The 26,968-nt window shown below is 47.8% G+C and overlaps 1 protein-coding gene across 6 annotated transcripts in view; it reads right to left on the bottom strand.

The window, feature by feature from the left end:
- The window catches only part of PBRM1 (polybromo 1), a 355,730-nt gene that overhangs the window by 278,363 nt on the left and 50,399 nt on the right, over positions 1-26,968 (bottom strand). For all 6 annotated transcript variants that reach the window (XM_029599448.1, XM_029599445.1, XM_029599446.1 and 3 more), the window contains exon 8: positions 10,843-10,941. In XM_029599448.1, the coding sequence (XP_029455308.1) occupies positions 10,843-10,941 (99 nt within the window). The remainder of the gene's footprint in view (positions 1-10,842; positions 10,942-26,968) is intronic.

The following is a 26,968-nucleotide window of genomic DNA, read 5'->3' as shown; positions in this document are numbered from 1 at the left end:
TGTACTGTGACTTATAACAGACAGGGATGACATCACCCATAACAGGGACACACTGCTGAAAAGGTATAAGAAATGAGATAAGAAAAAGGAACCTCTGAAGAGTCTTCATCATGAAGCAAGATACATAATGAGATTGCATAGTAGGTTGTTGGCAAGTTTTTGTGAATTTTGTTTGGTCTTTTGAATATTTTATGAACGTATTGTTTAAACTATTGTTTTAAACAATGCTTTGGCACAAGCAATTCACAAATTCTAATAAAGACTAATTTGACCTCCCTGATCTACAAGCTAACAAGTGCCATAGCAGAATACATTTGAATAAATACCAAAGGTGATCAATATTGGAGAAATTACCTGATAATTTTGTTTTCCTTAGTGTAGACAGATGGACTCTGTTCCAATAGGTATAGTGTACTCCTGATAGCAGGTGGAGACAGATCAGATTTCGATCTGATGTCAGCCCTAGTACATATACCCCTGCAGGAAGTGCAGCTCTTCAGCATTCTCCTCGAAAAGCAATTGTGGATATATGTGTGACTGAATAATTTGAATAACTTGATTAACTTTATAACTTGGTTAACTTGATTAATTTGAACTGGTTGAATTGGCTATAGCTGGAGACCGCCAGTGCCCTCAACTGAGAAACGTCGACACCCAGTAGGATGGGTGTCCTAGATGAAGGAAAGCATGGCTTAACCTTTGAATCACTCGCTCCCGGGGATGTCCCCTGAGAATTCCATGAGTAACGGCAGCCGTGGGTGGGATGCTGAATCCATCTGTCTACACTAAGGAAAATGAAATTATCTGGTAAGTAATTTCTCCATTTCCTAGCATGTAGCAGATGGACTCAGGACCAATGAGATGTATAAAAGCTACTCCCGAACCAGGTGGGAGGCCACCCATGACCCAATTACTACTGCCCTTGCAAATGCTGTGTCCTCCCGAGCCTGGAGAAGGTATGGGTGGAGGACTATGTCGCCGCCCTGCAGATCTCGGCGGGTGACAGTATCTTGGTTTCTGCCCAGGACACTGCCTGGGCTCTAGTAGAATGGGCCTTGACTTATAAAGGCAGTGGCTTGCCTGCTTCCACGTAAGCTGCCTTGATGACTTCTTTGATCCAGCGGGCTATGGTTGCTCGCGAGGTCGCTTCCCCCTGCTTCTTCCCGCTGTGAAGGATGAATAGATGGTCCATCTTTCGTACGGATTCCGACCTTCCCAGGTATCAGGCTAGGAGTCTGCAGACGTTGAGATGACGTAGACTTCGAGCCTCTTCCAAATTCTTATGCTCATCTGGCGATGGTAGCGAGATGGTTTGGTTGAGATGGAAGTGAGACACCACTCTGGGGAAGAACGACGGAACTGCGCGTAACTGGATGATTCCTGGGGTGAGTCTGAGGAACGGCTCTCGGCAGGACAGTGCTTATAGCTCGGATATACGACGGGCTGAACAGACTGCCAGCAGGAAGGCTGTCTTCAATGTTAATAGTCTGAGAGACAGTCTGCGGAGAGGTCTGAAGGTAGTTTCTGCTAGGAAATCTAGGACCAGGTTAAGGTTCCAAAAAGGCACCGGCCACTTTAGGGGTGGTTGGATGTGCTTGACTCCTTTCAGGAAGCAAGAGACATCCGGGTGAGAGGTTATGCTGCCGCTCTCGCTCTTGGTTCCGTAGCATGACAAGGCAGCCACCTGTACCTTGATGGAGTTGAGGGACAATCCCTTCTTTAGCCCGTTATGTAGGAATTCCAAAATCGCAGGAATTTTGACTGAGTGTGGTATGATGTCGCGGTCCTCGCACCAGGATTCAAATACTCTCCAAACCTTATGTATGTTAGGGATGTGGAGAACTTGCGTGCTCGGAGTAGGGTGTCAATTACGGCCCCCCCGAGTATCCTCTCCTCCTTAGGCGAGCCCTCTCAATGGCCAGACCGTAAGAGAGAATCGAGCTGGTTCCTTGTGGAGGATCGGTCCCTGTTGGAGCAGGTCTCTGTGTGGAGGTAGCGGCAGGGGGCTCCCTGTCAGCAGTCTTCGCATGTCTGTGTACCACGGTCTTCTTGGCCAGTCCGGGGCAACTAGAAGTACTGGCCCCCTGTAGTGTTCTATCTTGTAAATGATCGCGCCCAATAGGGGCCAAGGTGGGAAGGCGTATAACAGAGTCTCCTGTGGCTAGGTCTGCACCAGGGCATCGATTCCCTGGGACTGGGGTTCCCGCCTGCAGCTGAAGAAACTGGGTACCTGGGTTTTGGACCGGTTTGCCAGGAGGTCCATGGTTGGTGTTCCCCAACGGTTTACTATCAATTGGAATGCTGTGGTTGACAGTTTCCATTCTCCTGGATCTAGACTTTCTCTGCTGAGGTAGTCCGCTGCGACATTGTTTTTGCCGGCAATGTGGACGGCCGAGATCTCATTAGGGGGTCTATTTCCAGAGACACCTGTTGGCTTCTGGTTCCTCCCTGACTGTTGATGTAGGCCACTGTTGTGGCGTTGTCCGACATTACTCTGACCGCTTTGCCTGGGAGTCTGTGACTGAACCTTAGGCAGGCTAGTCTGACTGCCCAGGCTTCTAGGTGACTGATATTCCATCCCGATTCTTCTTCGTTCCTTGCCCTTGGGTGGTTAGCTCCTGGCAGTGTGCTCCCCATTCTCATAGGCTGGCATCTGTGGTGAGTAGGATCCAGGTTGGGGAGGATAGTCTCATTCCCTGGCTCAGGTGGGCTTCTTGTAGCCACCATCATAGTCCTGTCCAGGAGCTGAAGCCGTACGGTGTAGTTCTGGAACAGTGGATTCTATCGTGATAGTAGTGAGCGTTGTAGGGGTCTCATGTGAGCTCGTGCCCATGGGATTACTTCCAGTGTGGATGCCATGAGGCCAAGAACTTTTAGGTAATCCTTTGCTGTGGGGCGAAGTTCGCTCAACAGGGTTTGTAACTGGGTCATCAGTTTTGATCTCCTTGTCGGTGTTAGGATGACCTTGTCTTGTTTGGTGTCGAACCGGACTCCCAAGATTTCTAGAGATTGGGAAGGCTGCAGGCAGCTCTGGTTTGTGTTGACCACCCACCTGAGGCTCTCCAGTAGAGTTTTGACTCTGTTGATTGCCTGATGGCTTTCCTCTGGGGATTTTGCTCTGATCAGCCAATCGTCTAGATAAGGGTGCACACGGATTCCTTCCTTCCTCAGTGTTGCTGCCACCACCACTATGATCTTGGTGAACGTCCAGGGTGCAGTGGTTAACCAGAAAGGTAGTGCCCGGAACTGGTAGTGACGGTCCAGGATCGAGAAGTTTAGAAAACTAGCTGATGCTCTTGATGGATCGGAATGTGTAGGTAGGCTTCCAACAGATCCAGGGAGGTAAGGAATTCTCCCTGTTGTAGCGCCCTTATTGCCAAGCGTAGGGTTTCCATGCGGAGGCGAGGAATCTTCAGGTGACTGTTGACCGCCTTGAGGTCCAGGATAGGTCTGAACGTTCCTTCCTTCTTGGGAAGGATAAAATAGATGGAATAATGGCCAGTATTTATTTGTTGTGGAGGCACCGGTGTTATAGCCTCTAAGGCTAGTAATCTGGTCAGTGTAGCTTCTACTGCCATTCTCTTGGAAAGCTTATGACAGGGAGATTCCACAAACTTGTCTGGAGGGAGGTGGTGGAAATCCAGGTAATATCCCTCTCAAATGATGGATAGGACCCACTTGTCCGAAGTTATCTCGACCCATCTTTGGTAGAATAGGGCCAGTCTGCCCCCTATGGCTTCTTCCTTTGAATGGGTAGATTGATTTTCATTGTGGGGTGCTGGGCTAGAGCTGGCTCCCCTTTTATTGTGCTTGTTCCGAAAGGACTGGCTCCGGCTTGCGGGGCAGGCCGCTTGATATGAGCTTCTATATGGGTTAAAGCGCTGTGATCCTCTGCCCCTGGAGGTCCGGGGGAAGGATCGCTGGTTTCTCTTATTCCTGTCCTCCAGTAGCCGCGGCAGTGGGGACTTGCCCCACTTGTTGGCTAGTTTCTCTAGTTCGCTTCCGAACAGGAGCGATCCTTGAAAGGCATCCTTTTGAGTCTCGTTTTGGAGGACGCGTCGGCTGACCAGTTTCGGAGCCAGATTTGTCTTCTGGCTGCCACGGCGGATAAAACTTCTCTAGCTGCTGTGCGTACTAGATCCGAAGCGGCGTCCGCGAGGAATGATACAGCTGGTTCCAGGGCTTCCCCAGGAGTGTTGTTCCTGGTCTGTGCTAAGCAGGCGCGTGTCACCATGGCACAGCAGGCTGCGATCTGTAAAGACATAGCGGAGACATCAAAGGACTGTATGAAGATAGATTCCAGACGTCTGTCTTGAGCATCCTTGAGTGCTGCTCCTCCCTCCACCGGGATAGTAGTGCACTTCGAGATCGCGCAGACCATGGCATCCACACTTTCAGACATGCCAGGAGATCTTTGGCAGCTGGGTCCAGATGGTACATGGCTGCCAGAGCCCGGCCCCCTTTGAACGTGGTTTCTGGGGCATCCCATTCCAGGTCAATTAGTTGCTGGACGGCTTGTAATAGTGGGAAATGGCGGGAGGTCTGACTAAGTCCCTCCAAAAGTGGGTTCGTCTTAGGTTCCCCCGAGGCACTTGTGCCCGGGATGGCAAGCTCTTTTAAGCTGTGTGTGACCAGGTCTGGAAGCTCGTCCTTGGTGAAGAAGCGTCTCATGGTTCGGTGGGGTTCTGTCCCCGATGGAGTTCCCCTTCCTCCAGGGGTTCTGATTCCTCATCCAAGATGTCTATGTCCCCGAAGGTGGGGCTTCTGGGCAGTGGGGATCACTTCCCTGGGCATAGAGGGTCCTGGCACGTTGAGGTCTTCTGGTGGGGCCTGTAACCGCATTGTAGGAGGCCCCGGTTGCATGTGGACGAAGGTATGCAGACCTTTGAAGAATTCCACCCAGGAGATAGAAGCTGGGTCTAGACTAGGGGGCGCCGTGTCCCTGGGGAGCCCCGTTTGAGGGGGGATCCCGCTGAGTGATGCTAGGTCCGGCGTACCGCTCGAGAGGCTGGGGTCCGGTACTGGAGAGGGAGGGCCATGAGTTGGGTCCCTTAGGGCCTCTTCGCACTGTATACACAGGGCTGTGGCCTCCTCATGCTGTGCAGAGGCCCTGAGCTTTGAGCTTATTTTCAGGTGGTGCCATGGCTTGTGCACATACAATACAGTTGTGCGCACAAATCACATGCACTTCGGTGAGCGAAGCTGTGCGCGTGCAGAGAGATGTGCGCGCTGTTGTGCGCACGGCTCACCTCTGTATGCACGGATCGCGGCGACGGACAGGGCGGTGAACAGCGCTCGTTTCTGAACCCGCTGCCTTTCAGCCACACTGGGGGCTAAGTCCATGCCGGGAACTGGCTACCAGAAGAGCACTATACCCATTGGTCTTGAGTCCATCTGGCTACACGCTAGGAAAGTGAGCTTCTCTCATCACAAAGTGAAGATACTTCCTGTGGCCCAGGAAGATCGCAATGTGGGTGTAGGTGTTGTGATTCTGCTTGCAGGGCCAACCGCAAGCAGCCTCTCACCTCTGTTGTGCTGCTGATCCCCGACGCGGCCGGGAAACCCCTGAAGCTCCTGCCACCTTGATTTCCCACGGCAGGGCCACCGAGATCGTCGCTCCTCCGTGGCCTGGACCACCGCACTGCTGTCCATCCAAGCCGCCAGGCAGTCTCTGCTGCTGCTGCCACACCCACAAGGCCCGTCGCGTTTGGGGCCTTCACTCGCGGCAGTGAACCAAGAGTCAGTCTGTCTTCAGCGGCAGGGAGCCGCCATCACTAAGGCCTTGCTCTGTGGCCTAGTGCCATCCCCCGCGGCAGTGGACACCGCCACCGGGCTGTTCCTGCTTCTGCGCCTGCCTTTCTAGGCACAGGGCCGCACCTCCTTACCATATTTAAAGGGCCCGTGTCCGGATATGCCCCGGGCCTCACCTGGTAACGTCATCCTGGGCGCCTTCCTGTTAGCCCTATAAAAGAGCTTCACTTCCAGTTCTGCTTTGCCCTGCATCAGAGTTCCATGTCCCTGGAAGTTCCATCTTCCAGCGCTCCGTCAGGTCTTCGTTCTTCATTGGAGCTCCATGTCCTGTCCTGGTCTTTGATTCCTTGTTGCTTGTCCTGATGTCCGTGATGATCCTGTCTTGATGTCCTGAGCCCTTGATTCCTCATCGCCAGGAAAGGTGGCGTGCCTCGTCCTGGCACAAGTCTGCCTCCTCGTCCGCAGCACAAGCCTCCAGAGGGTCATCCTTCCCTGTAGCCAAGTCCCAACTTGGTCCTGTTCCCTGAGGCTCGTTCCGGCCCTCGGATTCCCTTATAGCTGCTCCGTCCATGCCTAAGACTCTGTTTGAACCTGCTCCGCTCCAGCGTGGTCCGTGACCAGACATGGGCGGCTGTGTAGGGCGTCTCAGTGCAGGCTTCTTCTGAATCTTCGCCATGTTCCAGCTTCAATTTCCATGAACTCGTCTGGCGCCTGCCTCGCATCAAGAGTGGTCCGCAACCAGTCCCGTGGGTCCGCCCTGTGGTGGGCTGTGTAGGGCGCACTGCGCCACAGCCTCAACCTAATCCTTGATCCTGAACTTCCACGTTCCAAGTTCCTCATCTGAGCCTTCCATGTTCCATGGCCTTCGTCTGTCCATGGCTTCCGTCTGGCCTGCCGCTTATTGCAGTTACTCAGCGACAGGTCCAAAAGGGCTTGGAATGATCGAAGGACCATTCAAAGACCACCATCGTGTTGTTGGTCTTCCTGAAGTGTGCAGGTCCGGTGGAGAGTTCAAACTTTCAGTTCCACCCATGCTTGGACACGTCTCACCTGCCTTAGTACTACCTTGGAGCCCTCTGGGGTTGTGCTGTGACCAAGGACACACATTCCCCTCAAATGGGACCGCTCTCCTAGCACTCCCTAACAGTAGGCATCCTTCAGGTTGAGGGAGCAGAGCCAGTCTCCTCTTCTGATCAGTGGGATCAGCGTGCCCAAGGAGACCATTTTGAACTTTTCCCTCTGAAGGAATTTGTTCAAGGCTCCGAGATCGAGAATAGGGCATAGGCCCCAATTCACTTTGGTATCAGGAAATACTTTGAATAGAACTCTCAGCCCTGTTGGTGGAAGGGAAAGGGTTCTACCGCTCTTCCATTAGAAGAGCGCAGAGCTCTGTCTCAAGTATTTCCTGCGGAGCGACAAAACCTATGATGGACATGGGGGAAAGTCCGCAGGAACGCCCCATAAATTTTGCCGATACCATTGGTGTATGATTGTAAGCCACCGGTCAGACATATGAGGGACCAGCGGTGGGCAAAGCGAAACAGCCTGCCCCCAACTGGAGGGCAAGTCCCCGGGTAACGGCGAACTGACTCATGCTCCCTCGCTGCCAGTCAAAACTCCGTGGCGGAGCTCTGCTGGGGGGCTGGCTAAGGCCTGGGGGCCCGCTGCTGGCGGGAACAACCCCTGGAACCAGCGCGGAGTGTGCGAGCCCACGGGGTCAGAGTGTATTTCCTCTGACAACAGAAGGATTTCCTCGAGTCTTGTCGCAAGGATTTCCTGACTGAGGATGGTTGATCGAAAGCGCTAGCCGACAGCTGTTTCAGGGCCTCATAGCGATCCTTCAATTGGACTACCACATCCCTGACCTTATTTCTGAAGAGATTCTCTCCCATGCAGGGCAGATCAGCCAGCTTTTTCTGGACCCAGAGTCAGGCCATCCTGTGGGTGCCAATGCCCATTGCCGCCACTCTCGCTATCTCAAAAACATCATAGGTGGACATCACCTCATGTTTTCCCGCCTCCAGACCCTGTACTAATCGCCGAGAATGCATCTTGCTGCTATTGCGGCAGTCGTTCTGACAGCTCCTGGACCTGCTTCCACAGGTTCCATTTGTACTGGGTCATAAATAATTTGTAGGAGGCGATACGGCTGTTGAGCATAGTGCCCTGATACACCTTTCTACCTAGATCATCCAGCACCCTGTGGCAAAGGCGCCGATGGCACAGAGGTTCCCGAAGGCCCAGGAACGGGATTGGGGAACTCTGGTCATGGGACAAGTGGATCCGAAGATGCCAGTGGCCAGAGGAGCAGAAGCATGGGTGCGGGAGCACTTGGATCCGAAGATGCCAGTGCCCAGAGGAGCAGAAGCATGGGTGCGGGAGCACTTGGGCTTTTTTAGCGGACTCCACCACAACCGACTGGTGAGAGAGGTGGTGCCTCTCAAATCCAATAGCCTGTTGAACAAGGTACATGACATGTGCCTTCCTATTAACAGGAGGAACTGACACTGGATGTTCTCAAATCCTAAGGAAAGGTTCCTTAAAGATATCATGGACTGGTCAGCCACTATCTTTTTCGGGGTATCGCCAAACTGGAGGACTTCCAGCATCTTATATCGAGTGTCTTCCTCTGTGAGGAGCTGAAACGGGGTGGCTTCAGCCATGGCCCAGACAAAGCCCGCAAAATAAAGATCCTCCGGGGGAGACCTATGCCTCTCATCTGGCGGAGAAGGCTCCAAAAGGAACCTGCATGGATGGGCCCTGTCCAACCTCCTCAGTCTGGGCACAGAGGGCACCAATGACCTCGAGGGTGGCAAAGGCACCGATGGCACAGAGGTTCCCGAAGGCCCAGGAACGGGATTGGGGAACTCTGGTCATGGGACAAGTGGATCCGAAGATGCCAGTGGCCACAGCAAATCTTCCTCCTCAGAGGATCCAATAATGGAAATTAAGAACATAAGAACAGGCCATACTGGGTCAGACCAAGGGTCCATCAAGCCCAGGATTATGTCTCCAACAATAGCCAATCCAGGCCATAAGAACCTGGCAAGTTCCCAAAAACTAAGTCTATCCCATGTTACTGTTGCTAGTAATAGCAGTGGCTATTTTCTAAGTCAACTTAATTAATAGCAGGTAATGGACTTCTCCTCCAAGAACATATCCGATCTTTTTTTAAGACAGCTACACTAACTGCACTAACCACATCACCTGGCAACAAATTTCAGAGTTTAATTGTGCGTGGAGTAAAAAAGAACTTTCTCCGAGGAGGGCATTGGTAGCTGCTGGGGAACAGATGATCCCCCAGGCACTGGTTGAGTCAGAAGAATGTCAAGTAGGACATCCAGATGCTCTAGAAGGGGTGCAAAGAGAGATGGCGCAGGCTCCGGCACCAGTATGGGGACCAGTGCCATGGGTGGTTCAATACCCCGCAGGGCTCAGAGCACCGCCAGCTGTACCCTGTGGTCCAGCTCCTCCTGGAAGTCCGATAAAGTTAGCACTGATGATGGAGGAGGAGGATGACGAGGCGTCACCGGAGGACTGATATCGGTGGGGGAACACCTAGGACTCCTGGGTCTGATAGAGGACGATACCTCCTCCCCATGGGGTTGCTTCAGTAGCGGCATGGTGGCAGCTGATGTCGCATCAGTTTTGGGGCCATGTGTCGACGATGACCGGTGACTGTGTTTGCAGCAGTGCTCGACCTGGTCTTTCCCCAGCCCTAAGGAAGTTGAAGAACTCGACATCTCGGAATGCGACAACATCGGAGATGGCCTATCTCTCGCTCATCTCTCGCAAAAGGGGCCCTTTGGGGGGAGTGGAAAGGGAAGGTGTATCCAACGTTTCCCCTCTGCCTCTAGGAGTCGATGCCACCGATGCCGGAGTGGATGGTTAGACTTTTTGGATCCAAAAAGCTTTTCCATCTTATCCAGCCAGGCATGACGGCCCTTGGGGATCATCTGATCACACAGATAGCACCTGCGGACATCGTATGACACCCCCAGGCAGAGGATACAAACCTCATGTGGATCAGTAATAGACATGGTCCATGGGCACCATCAAAAACAGCCAGCCAGCGAGCAGTTGATGACCAGTAGTCACCAAGGAGCGACACGCAGGGAATCGACCACAATCAACGGGGAAAAAAAGTTTCTACCACACCGCTGGATGGCACAGATCAGAGAAGAGGGACTCTGTGCAGGAAAAAAGTCTGAAAAAAACTGCCGGGAGCACTTCTTTTTAGAAAAAAAGGAAGAGCAGAGCTCCAGAACCACGAGGCAACCACTTCGGAAGAAAGACCGAAGAGAGACCCCGCATGGATGCGCGGATAGTGGCTTGCTGGGCATGCTCAGTGTGCCAGTCAAATTTCTAGAAACTCTGACAAAGGTTTTCCATGCTGGGCTCCATCCGATGATGTCACCCATCTGTGAGGACTACCATCCTGCTTGTTCTAGGAGAATACCATTAAGAATTGTTACTTGAATTTGGTATATATTTTGTTGATGCCTTTAAAAATATGCATGTATGGGAAGCTGATTTCATTATTTAACAAACTATATTTTCTTCTGAATGGGGATAGGGAAATATATTTACAATACCTTAATGCAATCTCTTTGAAGTGTCAAAAAGCAGAATATAAGTTAAAATAAATAATTAAAATATCATCGATTCTTCATAATGTTTCCACGAAAAAAATTTGGTTTTTCTTTAACGTGTAGCCACTGATCAAATGAACTGGGTAGTCTGTTGATTACTGATCAAATGAACTGGGTAGTCTGTTGTGTATCAGAACTGTGTTTGGAATATCTTGATGTATTCACAGTACAAACAGAACAGTGGTTTTTATGAATGAGTTTATTTAAAGGGAGCAGTGGTAAAGAGTGAGAGTACAGATCAGGACACTACACCTTTATTTGAAAAGGAAATATAAATTTACATTAGATAAAAAAATCAAAAATGGTTAAGAGGAGGATTTGAGTGATGAAACAAATAATGTAATATTTTTAAGGACAAGTGTCAGCTCTTGTACTTTACTACATAAAGCTTAATGAGCACGTGTGGGGCAGTAAAGGCATTTAAAGTTCAGCCACTAACCTTGAACACTTGAGAGCCAGGTTCATTGTAGGTTTTGGCATTCTTTGCTAAGAGATCAATATCCTTCCCCATTGCATTAACGCTTTTGTAATGTCCAGTCTAATGAAAAGGAAAAGATAAAATTTGTTCTACACATCACATCTACCGGTATATAAGACACAAACATTCAAAGCTAACAGACAAAAAATGGAAAAAACCCCGATTCCAAAATCAATAGGACCCTTACTTTTCATTTTTTTATTTTCCATGAACTTTCAGTATTTTATAACTAAGAAAAACAGGATAACTTGGGGGGGGGGTCCTTTTTTCCCCACACTAATTTTTCTCCCATTTTTATTCATTATAACAAATATTGATAAATTCCAATGAAATAAAAATTGAAAACAAAGGTCCTTAAAAATCAAGCATTATGCCAATACTTCATTCTGTTTTTAGCCATCTTTTTTCCTACAACAGGACCTTTTCCTACTGAGATCTTCTCTAAAGGGACAAACATACTGAATTTTAAAGAAGAGCTCAACACCATCACTGCTCAATCATCCAGCAATATTGTAACTTTGTTGAATTTCTTTTTTTAAATTATAGAGATATAAAAAGGGGAAATATTGGACAATGCTTTCTCCTTCACAGCTTTATGAGCGTATGCCTGCAAAAAGTATATAACTGCAGGCATTAAAAAAAAACAAAAAAAAAACGTAGGAATACTTTATGGTTTATTATATACGGTCACATCAGTAAAACCTTCACAACGATGTACAATAGAATAAAAGCAATGAAATACAATAAATAGTAATAACAGCTAAAATAATAAGAGGGGAAGATACAATAATTTATAAATTGCTGTTAAAATTAACTATTAAGTGCTTACAAACAATTAAAAAATAAAACAGTATTACTAATAAAATTATGGGATCTTATCAAAGCACAAGTAAAACATAGAATTTAAATACTAAAAAGATAGGTTGAAAATAAAATACACTATAAAACAATAAGCCAACGCAGTTAATCCAAGCCTACTTGGGTTAACTGCAATTATTTTTCACTTCTGATTACAATTAACCCTCTCAAACCTCTGCAAGTATTTCTATAGGTTCGACAGTATTAAGAGGCAAAAGATATAGATAGCAGAGTTGCTTACCTGTAACAGGTGTTCTCACAGGACAGCAGGATGTTAGTCCTCACATATGGGTGACATCATCAGGATGGAGCCCAATCATGGAACACTTTTGTCAAAGTTTCTAGACCTTTGACAGGCACCTACTGGGCATGCCCAGCATGGCACTAACCCTGCAACCAGCAGGGGTCCCCCTGCTGGTTGCAGGGTTAGTGGCGCTAAGGGATAGAGCAGCTTTTAAACTAGCAAGTACCCAAAAACTAAGTCTATTCCATGTTACCGCTGCTAATGGCAGTGGCTATTCTCTAAGTGAACTTAATAGCAGGTAATGGACTTTTCCTCCAAGAACTTATCCAATCCTTTTTTAAACACAGCTATACTAACTGCACTAACGAAATCCTCTGGCAACAAATTCCAGAGTTTAATTGTGTGTTGAGTAAAAAAGAACTTTCTCCGATTAGTTTTAAATGTGCCACGTGCTAACTTCATGGAGTGCCCCCTAGTCTTTCTATTATCGGAAAGAGTAAATAGCCGATTCACATCTACCCGTTCTAGACCTCTCATGATTTTAAACACCTCTAACATATCCCCCCCTCAGCCGTCTCTTCTCCAAGCTAAAAAGTCCTAACCTCTTTAGTCTTTCCTTATAGGGGAGCTGTTCTATTCCCCTTATTTTGGTAGCCCTTCTCTGTACTTTCTCCATCGCAATAATATCTTTTTTGAGATGCGGCGACCAGAATTGTACACAATATTCAAGGTGCGGTCTCACCATGGAGCGATACAGAGGCATTTTGATATTTCTGTTCTATTCACCATTCCCTTTCTAATAATTCCCAACGTTTTGTTTGCTTTTTTGACCGCAACAGCACACTGAACCGACAATTTCAATGTGTTATCCACTATGATGCCTAGATCTCTTTTTTTTGGGTTGTAGTACTTAATATGGAACCCAACATTGTATAACTATAGCATGGGTTATTTTTCCCTATATGCATCACCTTGCACTTATCCACATTAAGTTTCATCTGCCATTTGGATGTCCAATTTTCCAGTCTCACAAGGTCTTCCTGCAAATTATCACAATCTGCTTGTGATTTAACTACTCTGAACAATTTTGTGTCATCTGCAAATTTGATTATCTCACTCATCGTATTTCTTTCCAGATCATTTATAAATATATTGAAAAGTAAGGGTCCCAATACAAATCCCTGAGGCACTCCACTGCCCACTCCCTTCCACTGAGAAAATTGTCCATTTAATCATGCTCTCTGTTTCCTGTCTTTTAGCCAGTTTGCAATCCACGAAAGGACATCACCACCTATCCCATGACTTTTTACTTTTCCTAGAAGCCTCTCATGAGGAACTTTGTCAAACGTCTTTTGAAAATCCAAGTATACTACATCTACCGGTTCACCTTTATCCACATGTTTTTTAACTCCTTCAAAAAAGTGAAGCAGATTTGTGAGGCAAGACTTGCCTCACAAATCTGACTTTGTTCCATGTCTTTCTATATGTTCTGTGATTTTGATGTTTAGAACACTTTCCACTATTTTTCCTGGCACTGAAGTCAGGCTAACCGGTCTGTAGTTTCCCGGATCACCCCTGGAGCCCTTTTTAAATATTGGGGTTACATTTGCTATCCTCCAGTCTTCAGGTACAAAGGAGGATTTTAACGATAAGTTACAAAATTTTACTAATAGGTCTGAAATTTCGTTTTTTAGTTCCTTCAGAACTCTGGGGTGTATACCATCCGGTCCAAGTGATTTACTACTCTTTAGTTTGTCAATCAGGTCTACCACATCTTCTAGGTTCACCGTGATTTGATTCAGTCCATCTGAATCATTACCCATGAAAACCTTCTCCGGTACGGGTACCTTCCCAACATCCTCTTCAGTAAACACCGAAGCAAAGAAATCATTTAATCTTTCCGCGATGGCCTTATCTTCTCTAAGTGCCCTTTTAACCCCTCAATCATCTAACTGTCCAACTGACTCCCTCACAGGCTGCTTCGGATATATTTTAAAAAGTTTTTACTGTGAGTTTTTGCCTCTACGGCCAACTTCTTTTCAAATTCTCTCTTAGCCTGTCTTATCAATGTCTTACATTTAACTTGCCAACGTTTATGCTTTATCCTATTTTCTTCTATTGGATCCTTCTTCCAATTTTTGAATGAAGATCTTTTGGCTAAAGTAGCTTCTTTCACCTCCCCTTTTAACCATGCCGGTAATCGTTTTGCCTTCTTTCCACCTTTCCTAATGTGTGGAATACATCTGGACTGTGCTTCTAGAATGGTATTTTTTTTTTTTAACAATGACCACACCCTCTTGGACATTTTTTTTACTCTTGTAGCTGCTCCTTTCAGTTTTTTTCTAATAATTTTTCTCATTTTATCAAAGTTTCCCTTTTGAAAGTTTAACACGAGAGCCGTGGATTTGCACACTGTTCCTCTTCCAGTCATTAAATCAAATTTGATCATATTATGATCACTATTGCCAAGCGGCCCCACCACCGTTACCTCTCTCACCAAGCCCTGTGCTCCACTGAGAATTAGGTCTAAAATTGCTCCCTCTCTCATCGGTTCCTGAACCAATTGCTCCATAAAGCTATCATTTATTCCATCCAGGAACGTTATCTCTCTAGCGTGTCCCGATGATACATTTACCCAGTCAATATTGGGGTAATTGAAGTCTCCCATTATTACCGCACTACCAATTTGGTTAGCTTCCCTAATTTCTCTTAGCATTTCACTGTCCGTCTCATCAACTTGACCAGGTGGACGGTAGTATACTCCTATCACTATAGTCTTCCCCGACACACAAGGGATTTCTACCCATAAAGATTCAATTTTGTATTTAGTCTCATGCAGAATGTTTATCCTGTTGGACTCCATGCCATCCCGGACATAAAGCGCTACTCCGCCTCTCTGTCATTGCGATATAATTTGTACCCTGGTATAGCACTGTCCCATTGGTTATCCTCTTTCCACCATGTCTCTGAGATGCCAAGTCTAGGTCATCATTCAATGCTATACATTCTAATTCTCCCATCTTACTTCTTAGACTTCTGGCATTAGCATACAAACATTTCAAAGTTTGTTTTTTGTTTGTATTTTCATTCTGCTTTTTAATTGATAGGGATAAGTTAGAATTTTTTAGCTCAGGTGAGTTTTTAGTTACAGGCACTTGGACTACTTTTCTTATTATTGGAACCTCACTGTCGGGATGCCCTAATTCTAATGCATCATTAGTATCCTTTGACGATACCTCTCTCCGAACCATGCGCTGCTGAGCGACTGTCGGCTATCCCCTTTGTTCTAGTTTAAAAGCTGCTCTCTCTCCTTTTTAAAGGTTAGCGCCAGCAGTCTGGTTCCACCCTGTTAATGTGGAGCCCATCCCTTCGGAAGAGACTCCCCCTTCCCCAAAAGGTTCCCCAGTTCCTAACAAATCTGAATCCCTCTTCCTTGCACCATCGTCTCATCCACGCATTGTGACTCCGGAGCTCTGCCTGCCTCTGCTGACCTGCGCGTGGAACAGGGAGCATTTCAGAGAATGCTACCCTGGAGGTTCTGGATTTAAGCTTTCTACCTAAGAGCCTAAATTTGGCTTCCAGAACCTCCCTCCCACATTTTCCTATGTCATTGGTGCCCACATGTACCACAACAGCCGGCTCCTCCCCAGCACTGTCTAAAATCCTATCTAGGTGACGTGTGAGGTTTGCCACCTTCACACCAGGTAGGCATGTTACCAGGTGATCCTCACGCCCACCTGCCACCCAGCTATCTACATTCCTAATAATCGAATCACCAACTATGATGGCCGACCTAACCCTTCCCTCCTGGGCAGTAGGCCTTGGGAAGATATCCTCAGTGCGAAAGGACAATGCATCACCTGGAGAGCAGGTAGGTCGTTGACATGATCACCCCACCCTAGGTTGGAGGCGTCTGTTGTCAACATAATCAGGTTCTGGAGCCTGAAAAGGAAGGCCTTAAAGAAGATTGGAGTGTTGCATCCACCAGGCTAGCAAAAGGAAGATTAGAAGCCAATATGTCCAAATTCCGATCTTTTACTGAAGACTAAAATATAACAACGTTGTTATATTTTAGTCTTCAATAAAAGATCGGAATTTGGACATATTGGCTTCTAATCTTCCTTTTGTTGCCCCAACGGCTTTGTTAGACAGCCTTCCTTGTTGCTTTCTCAATCCACCAGGCTAGCGACATGGACAATGCTGGACATTGGATGATAAGCCTGAGCCCACTGGGATTGAAAGGTCCACTGTGTCACCCTCATGGCCAAGCAGGCCATGGGTGAGAAATGCATCGAGGATGCCATATGACCCAGCAGGATGAAAAAACGACGAGCCGTCGAGTAGTCTCGAGCCTGGAGGTATTGTGCCAGGGACTTGAGAGTGTGAGCTCGATCCCGAGGGAGGAAGGCCTTTGCCAGTATGGTGTTCAGATCTGCTCCTATGAAAGATATGTTCTGAGATTAAACTAGTTTGCTCTTGGCATAGTTGACTAGAAACCTCAGAGATAGAAGTGTACTGAGGGTTAGACGTAAGGATTCTAGTGTGTGGTTTTGAGTCTGAGCCCTTATCAACCAATCGTCGAGATAAGGGTAGACATGGACTCCCTGACCCCTCAGGTAGGCCGCAACCACTACGAGGCACTTGGTGAAAACTCGAAGTGTGGACGCCAGGCCGAATGGCAGGACCAGATACTGGAAGTGCCTGGGTCAGACTACGAACCGAAGGAATTTTCGGTGAGACGGAGTGATGGCAATGTGTGCATACACGTCCTGAAGGTCTATTTAGAATTAGGGCTTAAAGTATACATTTGTATGTTTTTTCCTTAACTTTACTTTCTTTCATTTATATTTTTGTCTTTTCATTTATTTTATTATTTAATTAGATGTTTTTATTCTCTTATTTTATTTCATCTTATTTTATTCTGAAATTTGTAAACCGTTTTGGTCAAATTATTATTTGTGAAAGACGGTATAGAAATGTTTTTAATAAATAAATAAAGAGAGCAAAGCCAATCTTCCCTTTGCAGTAGAGGGAGTAGGGAACCATTCTTAACTTCTCTCTGTGCAGATACTTGTTCAGGGCACATAGGTCCAGGATGGGACGAATGCCCCCTGACTTTTATGGGATGAGAAAATATCGAGAATAGAACCCCTGCCCCTGTAGGGAGAGGGGCACCGGTTGTATTGCTCAGGATTCAAGGAGGATAGAAACCTCCTCCTCCAGCTGAGAAGAGTGGTCGGATGACCCCCACGTCGGGCGAAGTAGGGAGTGCTCCGGCAGTGTCAGGAAGTTGAGGTGGTAACCCTGGGACACTACAGCTAGGACCCACTGGTCTGAAGTGATTGTGTGCCATATGTTGGTGAAATGGCACAGTCGACCGCCGACTGGTACGGACGGTAGAGGAGGTTGGCTTATGCTCTCTAGCAAGGAGTCAAAACCCAGCAGCTGGGCCCGGTTGAGGGGCTGGCTGGGCCTTCTGAGGTCAGGCTTGCCTGGATTGACCCTTCTGGTAGGACGACTTCGAGTGGCAGGAGGATAATATCTACGAGGCTTGAAAGACTGTCGCTTAGAGTCCCTTCGGAATGTCCTCTTAGAAGTGGCAGGGAAATCAGAAGGTACTGAGGAAAGCTGGCATAGCGTTTCATGGTGGTCCTTTACCTGTGCCATTGTTTCTTGGATTTTATTCCCAAAGAGATTATCTCCAGCGCAGAGGAGGTCTGCTAACTGGTCCTGCACCTCTGGTTGTAAGTCTGATGACTTCAGCCAGGCCCACCGTCTTGCATTAATCCCCGCTGCAGACACTCTGGAGGCAGTGTCAAAAATATCATAAGCAGCGCAGCTCTCATGCTTGCCAGCATCCAGGCCTGAGTCAAAGCATTGAGTTGATCCTGGAATTGTTCTGGTAAAGATTCAGAGAAATCTTGGATCTTCTTGAAAAGTATCTGTTATACTGGGTCATGTATAACTGGTAGGAAGCAATGCGGAAAATGAGCATTGAGCCATGGAAGACACGCCTGCCAAATGCATCCAGGGACCTCTGTTCTTTCCCTGGAGGTATGGAAGAATGAGGTTTAAAACGTTGTGCCTTTTTCTGGGCTGATTCCACAACCACAGAATGGTGATCCAGCTGTGGTCTCCGAAACCCAGGGGCTGTCTGGACAAGGTAGGTGGTATCTGTCTTTCGGTTGACAGGTGGCACTGAGCCTAGTGCTCCCAATTCCTTTTCAGCAGGTCAATTAGGATTTCATGAATAGGAATAGACATGATCTCCTTAGGAGCATCAAGAAACTGGAGTACTTCCAGCATCTTGTGCCTCGAGTCCTCTTCTGTCTGAAGCTGAAATGGAATAGTTTCAGACATTTCCTTTATGAAATTAATAAAGGAGAGATCCTCTGGAGGAGGAGAGTGACGCTTTCCTCAGGGGGAGAGGGCTCTGAAAGCAGATCATCAGAATCCTGGGAAGAGTCATCGGTCCAAGGAACACAAGGCTGATCTCCAGCTCCCATAGGATCACTAGAGGGAAGAAATGGTGTTAGTCCTGAAGGATCAGGCCTAGGCACCGATGGCGGCACACCGATGGTGTATCAAAGAAAATATAAGTAGAACCGTGCCAGCCTATAACACACTTGCAAGGGTATTTCACAATAAAGCTTGCACCCAAAGATAAAACTTCGGGCTTCATCTGAAGAAATGCCTTACGGCGCAGCTGGGTGGCCTTGGCAAGGTCTGGAAATATCCTTACCAGGTCCCCACAGAAAGGAACCCTCAAATTTTTGTAGTAACTACGCATTATCAGATTTATATCTTCTTCAGATAATAAAGTCACTAGAAGTGTCTCTCTCCCCGTGACTTCTACTTCCGATGCTTCCAGATATTGCGTCAAATTTGCCAAGTTATCCAAAACATTATTTCTAGAAATATTTTGCCTTTGAGATAAGTGTATCACTTTTTTTTTATCACAGGAATCTTCTCCTGGGGGATTTTCAAGAATTCTCCCAGGTATTTTATTTTATTTTATTTATTTATTTATTTATTTATTTATTTTAGAGTTGTCAGACTCAATTCGTCCTTAACGACAGGAAAATTAAGTATACGAAGGTTCAAGTGCCTGATAGAGTTTTCAAGTGACTCCATTTTACGTAGTGTGGCTAGCCTCTCTCTTGAAAAAGCAGCGGAAACCTCCTTCAGTTCTTTTACCTTCGTTTCTATTTTTTGAATAACAGTGCCTTGTTCTTGTAAAATTTGCTGGTGATCATGTGCTACTATATCCAACTTGACGGAAACTCCCTGTAACTTATGAGATTGCTCTTGTAGTTTGATATCCATTCCAGCTATAAGCTCCCAAAAGGAGTCTAAAGTTACAATTGCTGGTTTTTCAATCCTACGTGCATTTAGACTCACCCCGCTGGCACCAAGAATCGAATCAGTCCTCACCGCGGTGTCTTCCACGCTTCCTGTCTCCCCTTCCACTTCATTCTGACATTTCGGGGTTGAAGTCGTCACTTCCCCGGGGACCACACCTTCGGCACCCCCCGACTGGTTTGCTTCACCCGAGTTCCCTTGGGGCTCTCCAGTTGCTCCAGGGGACTCCGGGGAGGAAGCCTGCAGCAATTGTCGTGATGTTGGCGGGCTCAATGATATTTCTCCCGGCGAAAATGGCTCTCCTCCAGTCACTCCACCAGCGGGAGTTACTGCCCGCCCGGCAGAAGTTGCGAACTCCCTGGTTAATCTCTGGTCCGAAGGTAGGGTGGATTCGGTGGGGTAAACCCTCACCCTGCCTTTTCTTTTGTGGGGCATTTTCCAGTTGAATAAGAAATTATTAAGCTAAGAAATCAGAAACCAGCCAGAGTGTCAGGGAGTCGCAGCCACTCGATCGGCCATCTTGGTTACGCCCCCCCCAAGCCTTACCTTTCAACCGTGGCGTAAGGATATTGATAGGGGGGACCCCTATAGGTAGAGTTTTTTGACAATCTTGAAAGAAGATCCGTGAGGAAAATTCCTGTCAGGAATCTCTAGAGAGCTCCTTAACCCATGTGGCTACTGCTGCGTGGAAAAAGAGAGACTGAAGGGGACCCCTGCTGGTTGCAGGGTTAGTGCCATGCTGGGCATGCCCAGTAGGTGCTAGTCAAAGTTCTGTGATTGGGCTCCATAAGAAAATTATTCCTTACCTGCTAATTTTCGTTCCTGTAGTACTAAGGATCAGTCCAGACTGTGGGTTATGCTCCCAGTCCAGCAGGTGGAGTCAGAAGCAAAAATTAGAGGGGGTTCTATATGACGTGACCCCCTGTGCCTCAATCCTCAGTAACTAGACTTAAAAAGCCAAAGAGAAGAGACGGAGGGATCAAGAATAACAATTGTTCAACAATAATGAACGAAGATTAAACTAATAACAAACAACCTACAAAAGGAACTTGTCAAACCGAAACTGTGTAAGAACAGAAAGTCCTGAAACCCCAGGACGAGCTTGAAAGAAGAAGCAGTAGAAATGATAGGAGTGAAGAGCAGAGGCTTATCCCAAAAACAACCCTTAAATTCTAGGGAGGGCGTCTGGACTGATCCTTAGTACTACAGGAACGAAAATTAGCAGGTAAGGAATAATTTTCTTTTCCCTGTACGTACAAGGATCAGTCCAGACTGTGGGATGTACCAAAGCTTCCCTACTCCGGGTGGGCCGATACCAGCCCTGCTCTCAAGACACTATCTCCAAAGGAACCGAAACCCGGAGCCCGAACAGCTAAACGATAGTGTCTAGAGAAAGTATGTAGAGATTTCCAGGTGGCCGCTCTACAAATTTCTTGAGCAGACACCAAAGAACTTTCTGCCCAGGACGCAGCCTGCGCCCGGAGGGAATGTGCCTTAACCCCCAGAGGTGGTTGGCGCCCTTTCCCTATGTATGCAGCAGAAATCGCACCTTTCAACCATCGAGCAATGGTTGTCTTAGAAGCCATCTGACCCTTCCTGGGGCCAGACCATAGAACAAAAAGATGATCCGTGAGACGAAAGTCATTGGTAGATTCCAAGTACTGCATGAGACATCTTTTAACATCCAGACTACGTAGTTGTCTGGAATCAGACACGGAGAAAGAAGGGAGTTCTACCGACTGATTCAAGTGGAAAGAAGAAACCACTTTTGGAAGAAAAGAGGGAACAGTCCTTAGGGAAATACCGTCCTCTGAAATACGGAGGTAAGGTTCTCGGCAAGACAAAGCTTGGAGTTCTGAAATACGACGAGCTGAACTTATGGCTACCAGAAAGACAGACTTTAGAGTGAGGTCTTTGATGGTGGCCATGCGTAAAGGCTCAAAAGGAGGTCCTACAAGAGCCTCGAGAACCAAATTGAGACTCCAAGAGGGACATGGCGATCTGGAAGGAGGATTCAATTGTCGCACACCCTTAAGAAAACGGAGTATATCTGGATGAGAAGAGAGTGGAGAAATCATTCCCGTCTGCAACAACGCTCCCAACGCTGCTACTTGCACCCTAAGGGAGTTATATGCAAGACCCATGTCAAGGCCATCTTGAAGGAAAGCTAAGACTTGAACTACCGAGGCATTAGTCGGTACAATGTCACGAGCAACACACCAATCCTCAAAAACTTTCCAAACTCTGATATAAGTGACCGAGGTGGAAGTCTTTCTAGACCGCAACAGAGTGGAAATAACCGCCTCAGGATATCCTTGATGTCTCAACTTGCGCCTCTCAAAAGCCAGGCCGCAAGACAGAAGCGATCTGCCTCTTCTAAAAATATTGGACCCTGTTTGAGAAGACGAGGAAGATGACTGAGACGTATTGGCCCTTCGCGAACTAGAAGAAGTAGGTCCGCGAACCATGGTCTCCTTGGCCATTCCGGGGCTACCAGAATTACCGGTCCTGGGTGAACTTCTATGCGACGAAGTACCCGTCCCACTAGGGGCCACGGGGGAAATACATACAGCAGAATCTGTCTGGGCCACGGGAGGACCAGAGCATCTACCCCTTCTGCCCCGTGCTCTCTTCTGCGGCTGAAGAAACGAGTGGCCTTTGTATTCTTGGCTGTGGCCATGAGATCTACATGGGGGGGACCCCAACGATCTTCTATGAGAATCATCGCCTCTCTGGAGAGCTCCCACTCTCCCGGATCCAGACGTTGTCGGCTGAGAAAATCCGCCTGAACGTTGTCTATGCCTGCGATGTGAGAGGCAGCTATCCGAGACAAGTGTTGTTCCGCCCACTGCATTAGCCTTTCCGCTTCCCACGCAACCAGGGGACTCCTCGTGCCTCCCTGACGGTTGATGTAAGATACCGTGGTTGAATTGTCCGAGAGAATCCTGACTGCTCTTTGACGAACAAGAGGAAGGAATCCCTGTAAGGCAAGGCGAACGGCCCTTGTCTCCAACTGGTTTATGGACCACTGACTCTGTTCGTGTGTCCAAATTCCTTGAATGGAGCTCGACTGGCATACCGCCCCCCAACCCGTGAGGCTGGCATCCGTGGTGACTACTAACCAATCCGGTGTCTCCAAGGATACTCCCTGGGCCAGATTGTGAGGATCCAACCACCAAAGGAGACTGAGTCGAGCTGCCGGTGGAATTGGAAGAACCGCACTGTACTCTTGAGATGTCGGTTTCCAACGGGATAGCAGAGCCTTCTGTAGAGGTCGAAGATGCGCAAAGGCCCATGGAACTAGATCGATCGTGGAGGCCATAGTTCCCAGTACTTGTAGATAATCCCAGGCTGTTGGAACTTGGAAAGTCAAGAAACGAGAGACCTGTTCTCTCAATGCCTGCGCTCGCTCTGGACGTAAGAACACTTTTCCCTCTCTCGTGTTGAAGTGAGCGCCCAGAAAATCCAACGACTGAGATGGAGTAAGACGGCTTTTATCGTAGTTGATTATCCAGCCCAGGGACTGAAGCAGGGACACTACCCTGTCCACTGCAAGGATCCCCTGTCTTCGGGACTTTGCCCGAATAAGCCAGTCGTCGAGATATGGATGAACCAGAATTCCTTCCCGACGAAGGGCCGCTGCGACTACAACCATAATCTTTGTAAAAACTCGAGGAGCTGTGGCTAGACCAAAAGGTAGCGCCTTGAATTGGAAATGCTGCCCTAGGATTTTGAAGCGGAGAAAGCGTTGAAAATCCGGATGGATCGGAATATGGAGGTACGCCTCCGTTAAATCCAAAGAAGCAAGAAATTCTCCTCGATGGACCGCTGCTAACACCGACCTGAGCGTTTCCATGCGGAAACGAGGTACCCTGAGTGCCCTGTTGACGGTCTTGAGGTCTAGAATGGGTCGGAAAGATCCCTCCTTTTTGGGAACCACAAAATAAATGGAGTAGTGACCTCGACCCAGCTCGGTGACGGACACTGGTCTTATCGCTCCTAAAGCCCGCAGACGCTGAAGAGTCTGACGGACGGCTTGCTGCTTGTGGAGAGAACCGCAAGGCGAGAAGAGAAATCTGTCTCTGGGGGCGTAGACAAAATCCAATGCGTAACCTTGACTTAGGATGTCCAGAACCCACTGGTCCGACGTGATGCGAGCCCACTCCCTGTAAAAGAGGGAGAGCCGGCCCCCCACCCACGGGGTCAGCTCGTGGGCTAATTTGGCATCATTGTGATGGTTTAGGGGTTGAGCGAGAGGCTGTAGCCTCTTTGCCCGTTCGCCTACCTCGAAAGGACCGATTCCAGCCTTGAGAGCGATAAGAAGGAGTCCTTGAAGCTGGCTGTTGCCTGTTTGTTCGAGCGCGACGCTGGTTCCGAGATCGGTTTCTGGAAAAACTAAAAGACCTAGTCGAACGAGGTCTGTCCTCTGGAAGCTTATGCACCGCATTCTCATTCAGGGACTTGATTATCTGGTCCAAATCCTCTCCAAAAAGGAACTTTCCCTTAAAAGGTAAAGAACCCAGACGTGTCTTGGAAGAGGAATCCGCCGACCAGTTGCGGAGCCAGAGAAGACGGCGGGCCGAAACAGCTGAAACCATTGACCGAGAGAGAACTCTAAGAAGGTCATAAAGTGCGTCCGCACCATAGGCTATCACAGACTCTAGCCTATCTGCCTGTTGAGCTTCAGCAGTAGGGAGATCCTGCGAGGTGAGTAGTTGTTGAATCCAACGTAAGCCAGCCCTCTGCGCAAGAGCAGTGCAGATAGCCGCACGCACTCCAAGAGCAGAGACCTCAAAAATTCTCTTAAGAAAAACCTCCAACTTCCTATCCTGCAGATCCCTCAGAGCTGTACCGCCCGTTACAGGGATAGTGGTGCTTTTAGTCACCGCAGAGACCGCAGAATCTACTGCCGGTACTTTTAAAAGGTCTAGAAAATCCATAGGAAGAGGATATAACTTTTCCATAGCTTTGCTGACCCTGAGGGAGGCCTCTGGAGTATCCCATTCTCTAGAAATCAGTTGTAAGAAACTGGGGTGAGTAGGGAAAGCCTTTGCCATGGGTCGAAGGCCCGCCAGGAGAGGGTCTCCCTTCTTAATTTTAGGGTCTGAGGGTGTTGGGTCCGAAGGAGGATCAATGTCCATCTCCTGTAGAATATGTGGAATGAGACCTTCCAACCTCCTCCAGCTGAAAAATGCGAAGCACTCGGGGATCGTCCCCTTCCAGCTGAACTGAAAGAGAAGGATCATCTCCTGCCAAATCCTGTAGAACATTTCCCTGTGGAGTGACCGGAGAATTCCGTGGTAGAACCACGGGAGGCTTGTTAGGCAGTGGAGTAGCACTTGTAACTTGGGCCACACCCTGTGCCAAAGGTCCCCCTAATGAAGGATCCAAACGTGGTAACTTGGCAGGAGGAGGACCCCCGGCCGTACCCATAGGCTGACCGCAGCTCTGTAAAAAGGCGCGGTGCATTAAAACTACAAATTCCGGGGAAAAACCTGGTAGTCCTGTAGGTAGCCCCCCCGGGGGTTCCCCTACCGTAAATGGGTCTTCTGAGCCGACCGTGGGTGTCAGAATGGCCGGTGGACGAGAAACTGAATCCCCTGTGTCCTCACAATCAGAAGCGCCGGTTTCTCCCTCAGAAAACAAAATGGCCGCCGTTCCCGCGCTCAACGGGAACGGAGCCTGCCGCTGACGAGAAGTGCCGTCCTCCAAGTGGTGTCCTGTGCCTTCCCCTGATGGTGTGCTAACTTTCTCGGGGAGGGTACAATTAGAGCACAGCCCCTCGGCAGAGAGGCGGCTGCCCAAACGCCCGCAGGAAGCACAAGAAGGAGTACGCGACATGAGGGAGGAGTTTCTTCCCTCAGGGAGGCAGGAACCAAACGGCGCGGCAGAGACCTGAAACAGGTACTATTAAATAGCGAACAACGCTAAAAACACCCTCCTTCTTCCTACCAGCCCAAGCACTGCCGGAGAAAGGGCCTCCCAGCAGGCAGCAGCCCCGCGGAATGGCGCGTCGCGGGACCGCGGGTAGGAAGACACGACGGACTCGGGAGAAGGGTGGTGAAACTGACAGGAAAAAATTTTTGTCAGAAAGTTGTCCTCCAGTGCCGCCCAAAAACGGCAAGAGGTAAAATTCACTGTTTCTGAAAGAAAAAAAAAAAATATTAAAACACTTACCCCAAAGTTTCTTCCCCCAAGAGAGAATAAGAGAGGAAAGGTGTTCAGAAACAGTAAGTTAACAAGGTCCTGTCAGTAGCAGACAAAAGTCTGAAATAAAAGCTTTAGCCAAATAAAATATTAAAATTATGAAGCTCTTTCCCTTTTTTTTTTTTTTTTTTTTTTTAATTTCTTGATCCCAAGAGAATAGGATAAGACCTAAAGAAGCTGTGCTGGGGACTGAACAGTCCCCTGCTCACACCTGCTGGAGTCAGAAGATACTGAGGATTGAGGCACAGGGGGTCACGTCATATAGAACCCCCTCTAATTTTTGCTTCTGACTCCACCTGCTGGACTGGGAGCATAACCCACAGTCTGGACTGATCCTTGTACGTACAGGGAACCTGATGATGTCACCCATATGTGAGGACTACCATCCTGCTTGTCCTGTGAGAATGCCTATTTACTTTTCTTAAGTCTGAAGACTGACCTGGGGTGAAAGTAAAATTCAAAAGGCTTAAGGTATTCTCCCATAGACACAGAAAGATAAAAGCCTCAGTGAGCCAGTCCTTTAGTCATTAAGGCTCGTCAGTTTCAGGTGTAAATTCTTTGTTTCCTCTTTTAAATACTTGTTTCTTTCCCACTTCCCCTAAAAGCAAACTTTAATTCCTCTGTATCGCCCACACTCTTATATACCACAACCTAAGGGCAATGAATCCAATTTCTTTTTCATTAACCATGTTCTATATATATATATATTTTTTTTTTTAGCTTGGCAGTTTCCTCCTTCTCTTTTGGGCTTCCAGCTCAATTGGACCCAGCCTCTATTGGGCTATAGCACCAGGAACCTTCATTTTCAACTACCAAGGTGTTTTCCCCCTATTTTGTACCACCTTATACCCTATTCAACCACTGTGACATCTTCATCTAGGGGCCCACAAACTGTACGTTTTTCATTATGGACCCTAACTTCGCCACTAAGTGTTGCCATTGCATGATGATAGATTCCTCCCCCCAAACAAAAACTGTGAATGCTGGCTCTGGAGCATCCAAACTGACCTGGGAACTGAACCCCGGTACTCTGCAAGGTAACGCATAGCCACGTATGCAAAAAGCAATATTGTCAAGGAAAGGAGGTTGAGGAGGGGAAGCAGGAAGTGAGAGGTCTGAAGTGTTTACAGATTCATCACTCTACACCAGTGGCTCTCAACCTTTTTTCTGTCAGGACACACCTGACAGATGGTTCTCACATGCGTGACACACTGAACACATGACCATCATAGGGCTAAATGTAAAAGTACAGTTTGCATCCACAGGAACCCCAACCCACAATTATGGATGTAAAGCAGAATTATGACATTCCCCATACAACTCACCTTACAAAAAATATATTCTGGTTCTAGTGCATCTAAGTAACAGCAACACAAACTCCAACTACTAGGCTCAATAGCCCTACTTATGAAAAGA

This window comes from Rhinatrema bivittatum, chromosome 4, assembly GCF_901001135.1.
Source record: "Rhinatrema bivittatum chromosome 4, aRhiBiv1.1, whole genome shotgun sequence".
NCBI classification, from domain to species: domain Eukaryota; kingdom Metazoa; phylum Chordata; class Amphibia; order Gymnophiona; family Rhinatrematidae; genus Rhinatrema; species Rhinatrema bivittatum.
The sequence above is the reverse complement of the archived record's forward strand: the minus strand, read 5'-3'. Positions and strand labels throughout refer to the sequence as shown.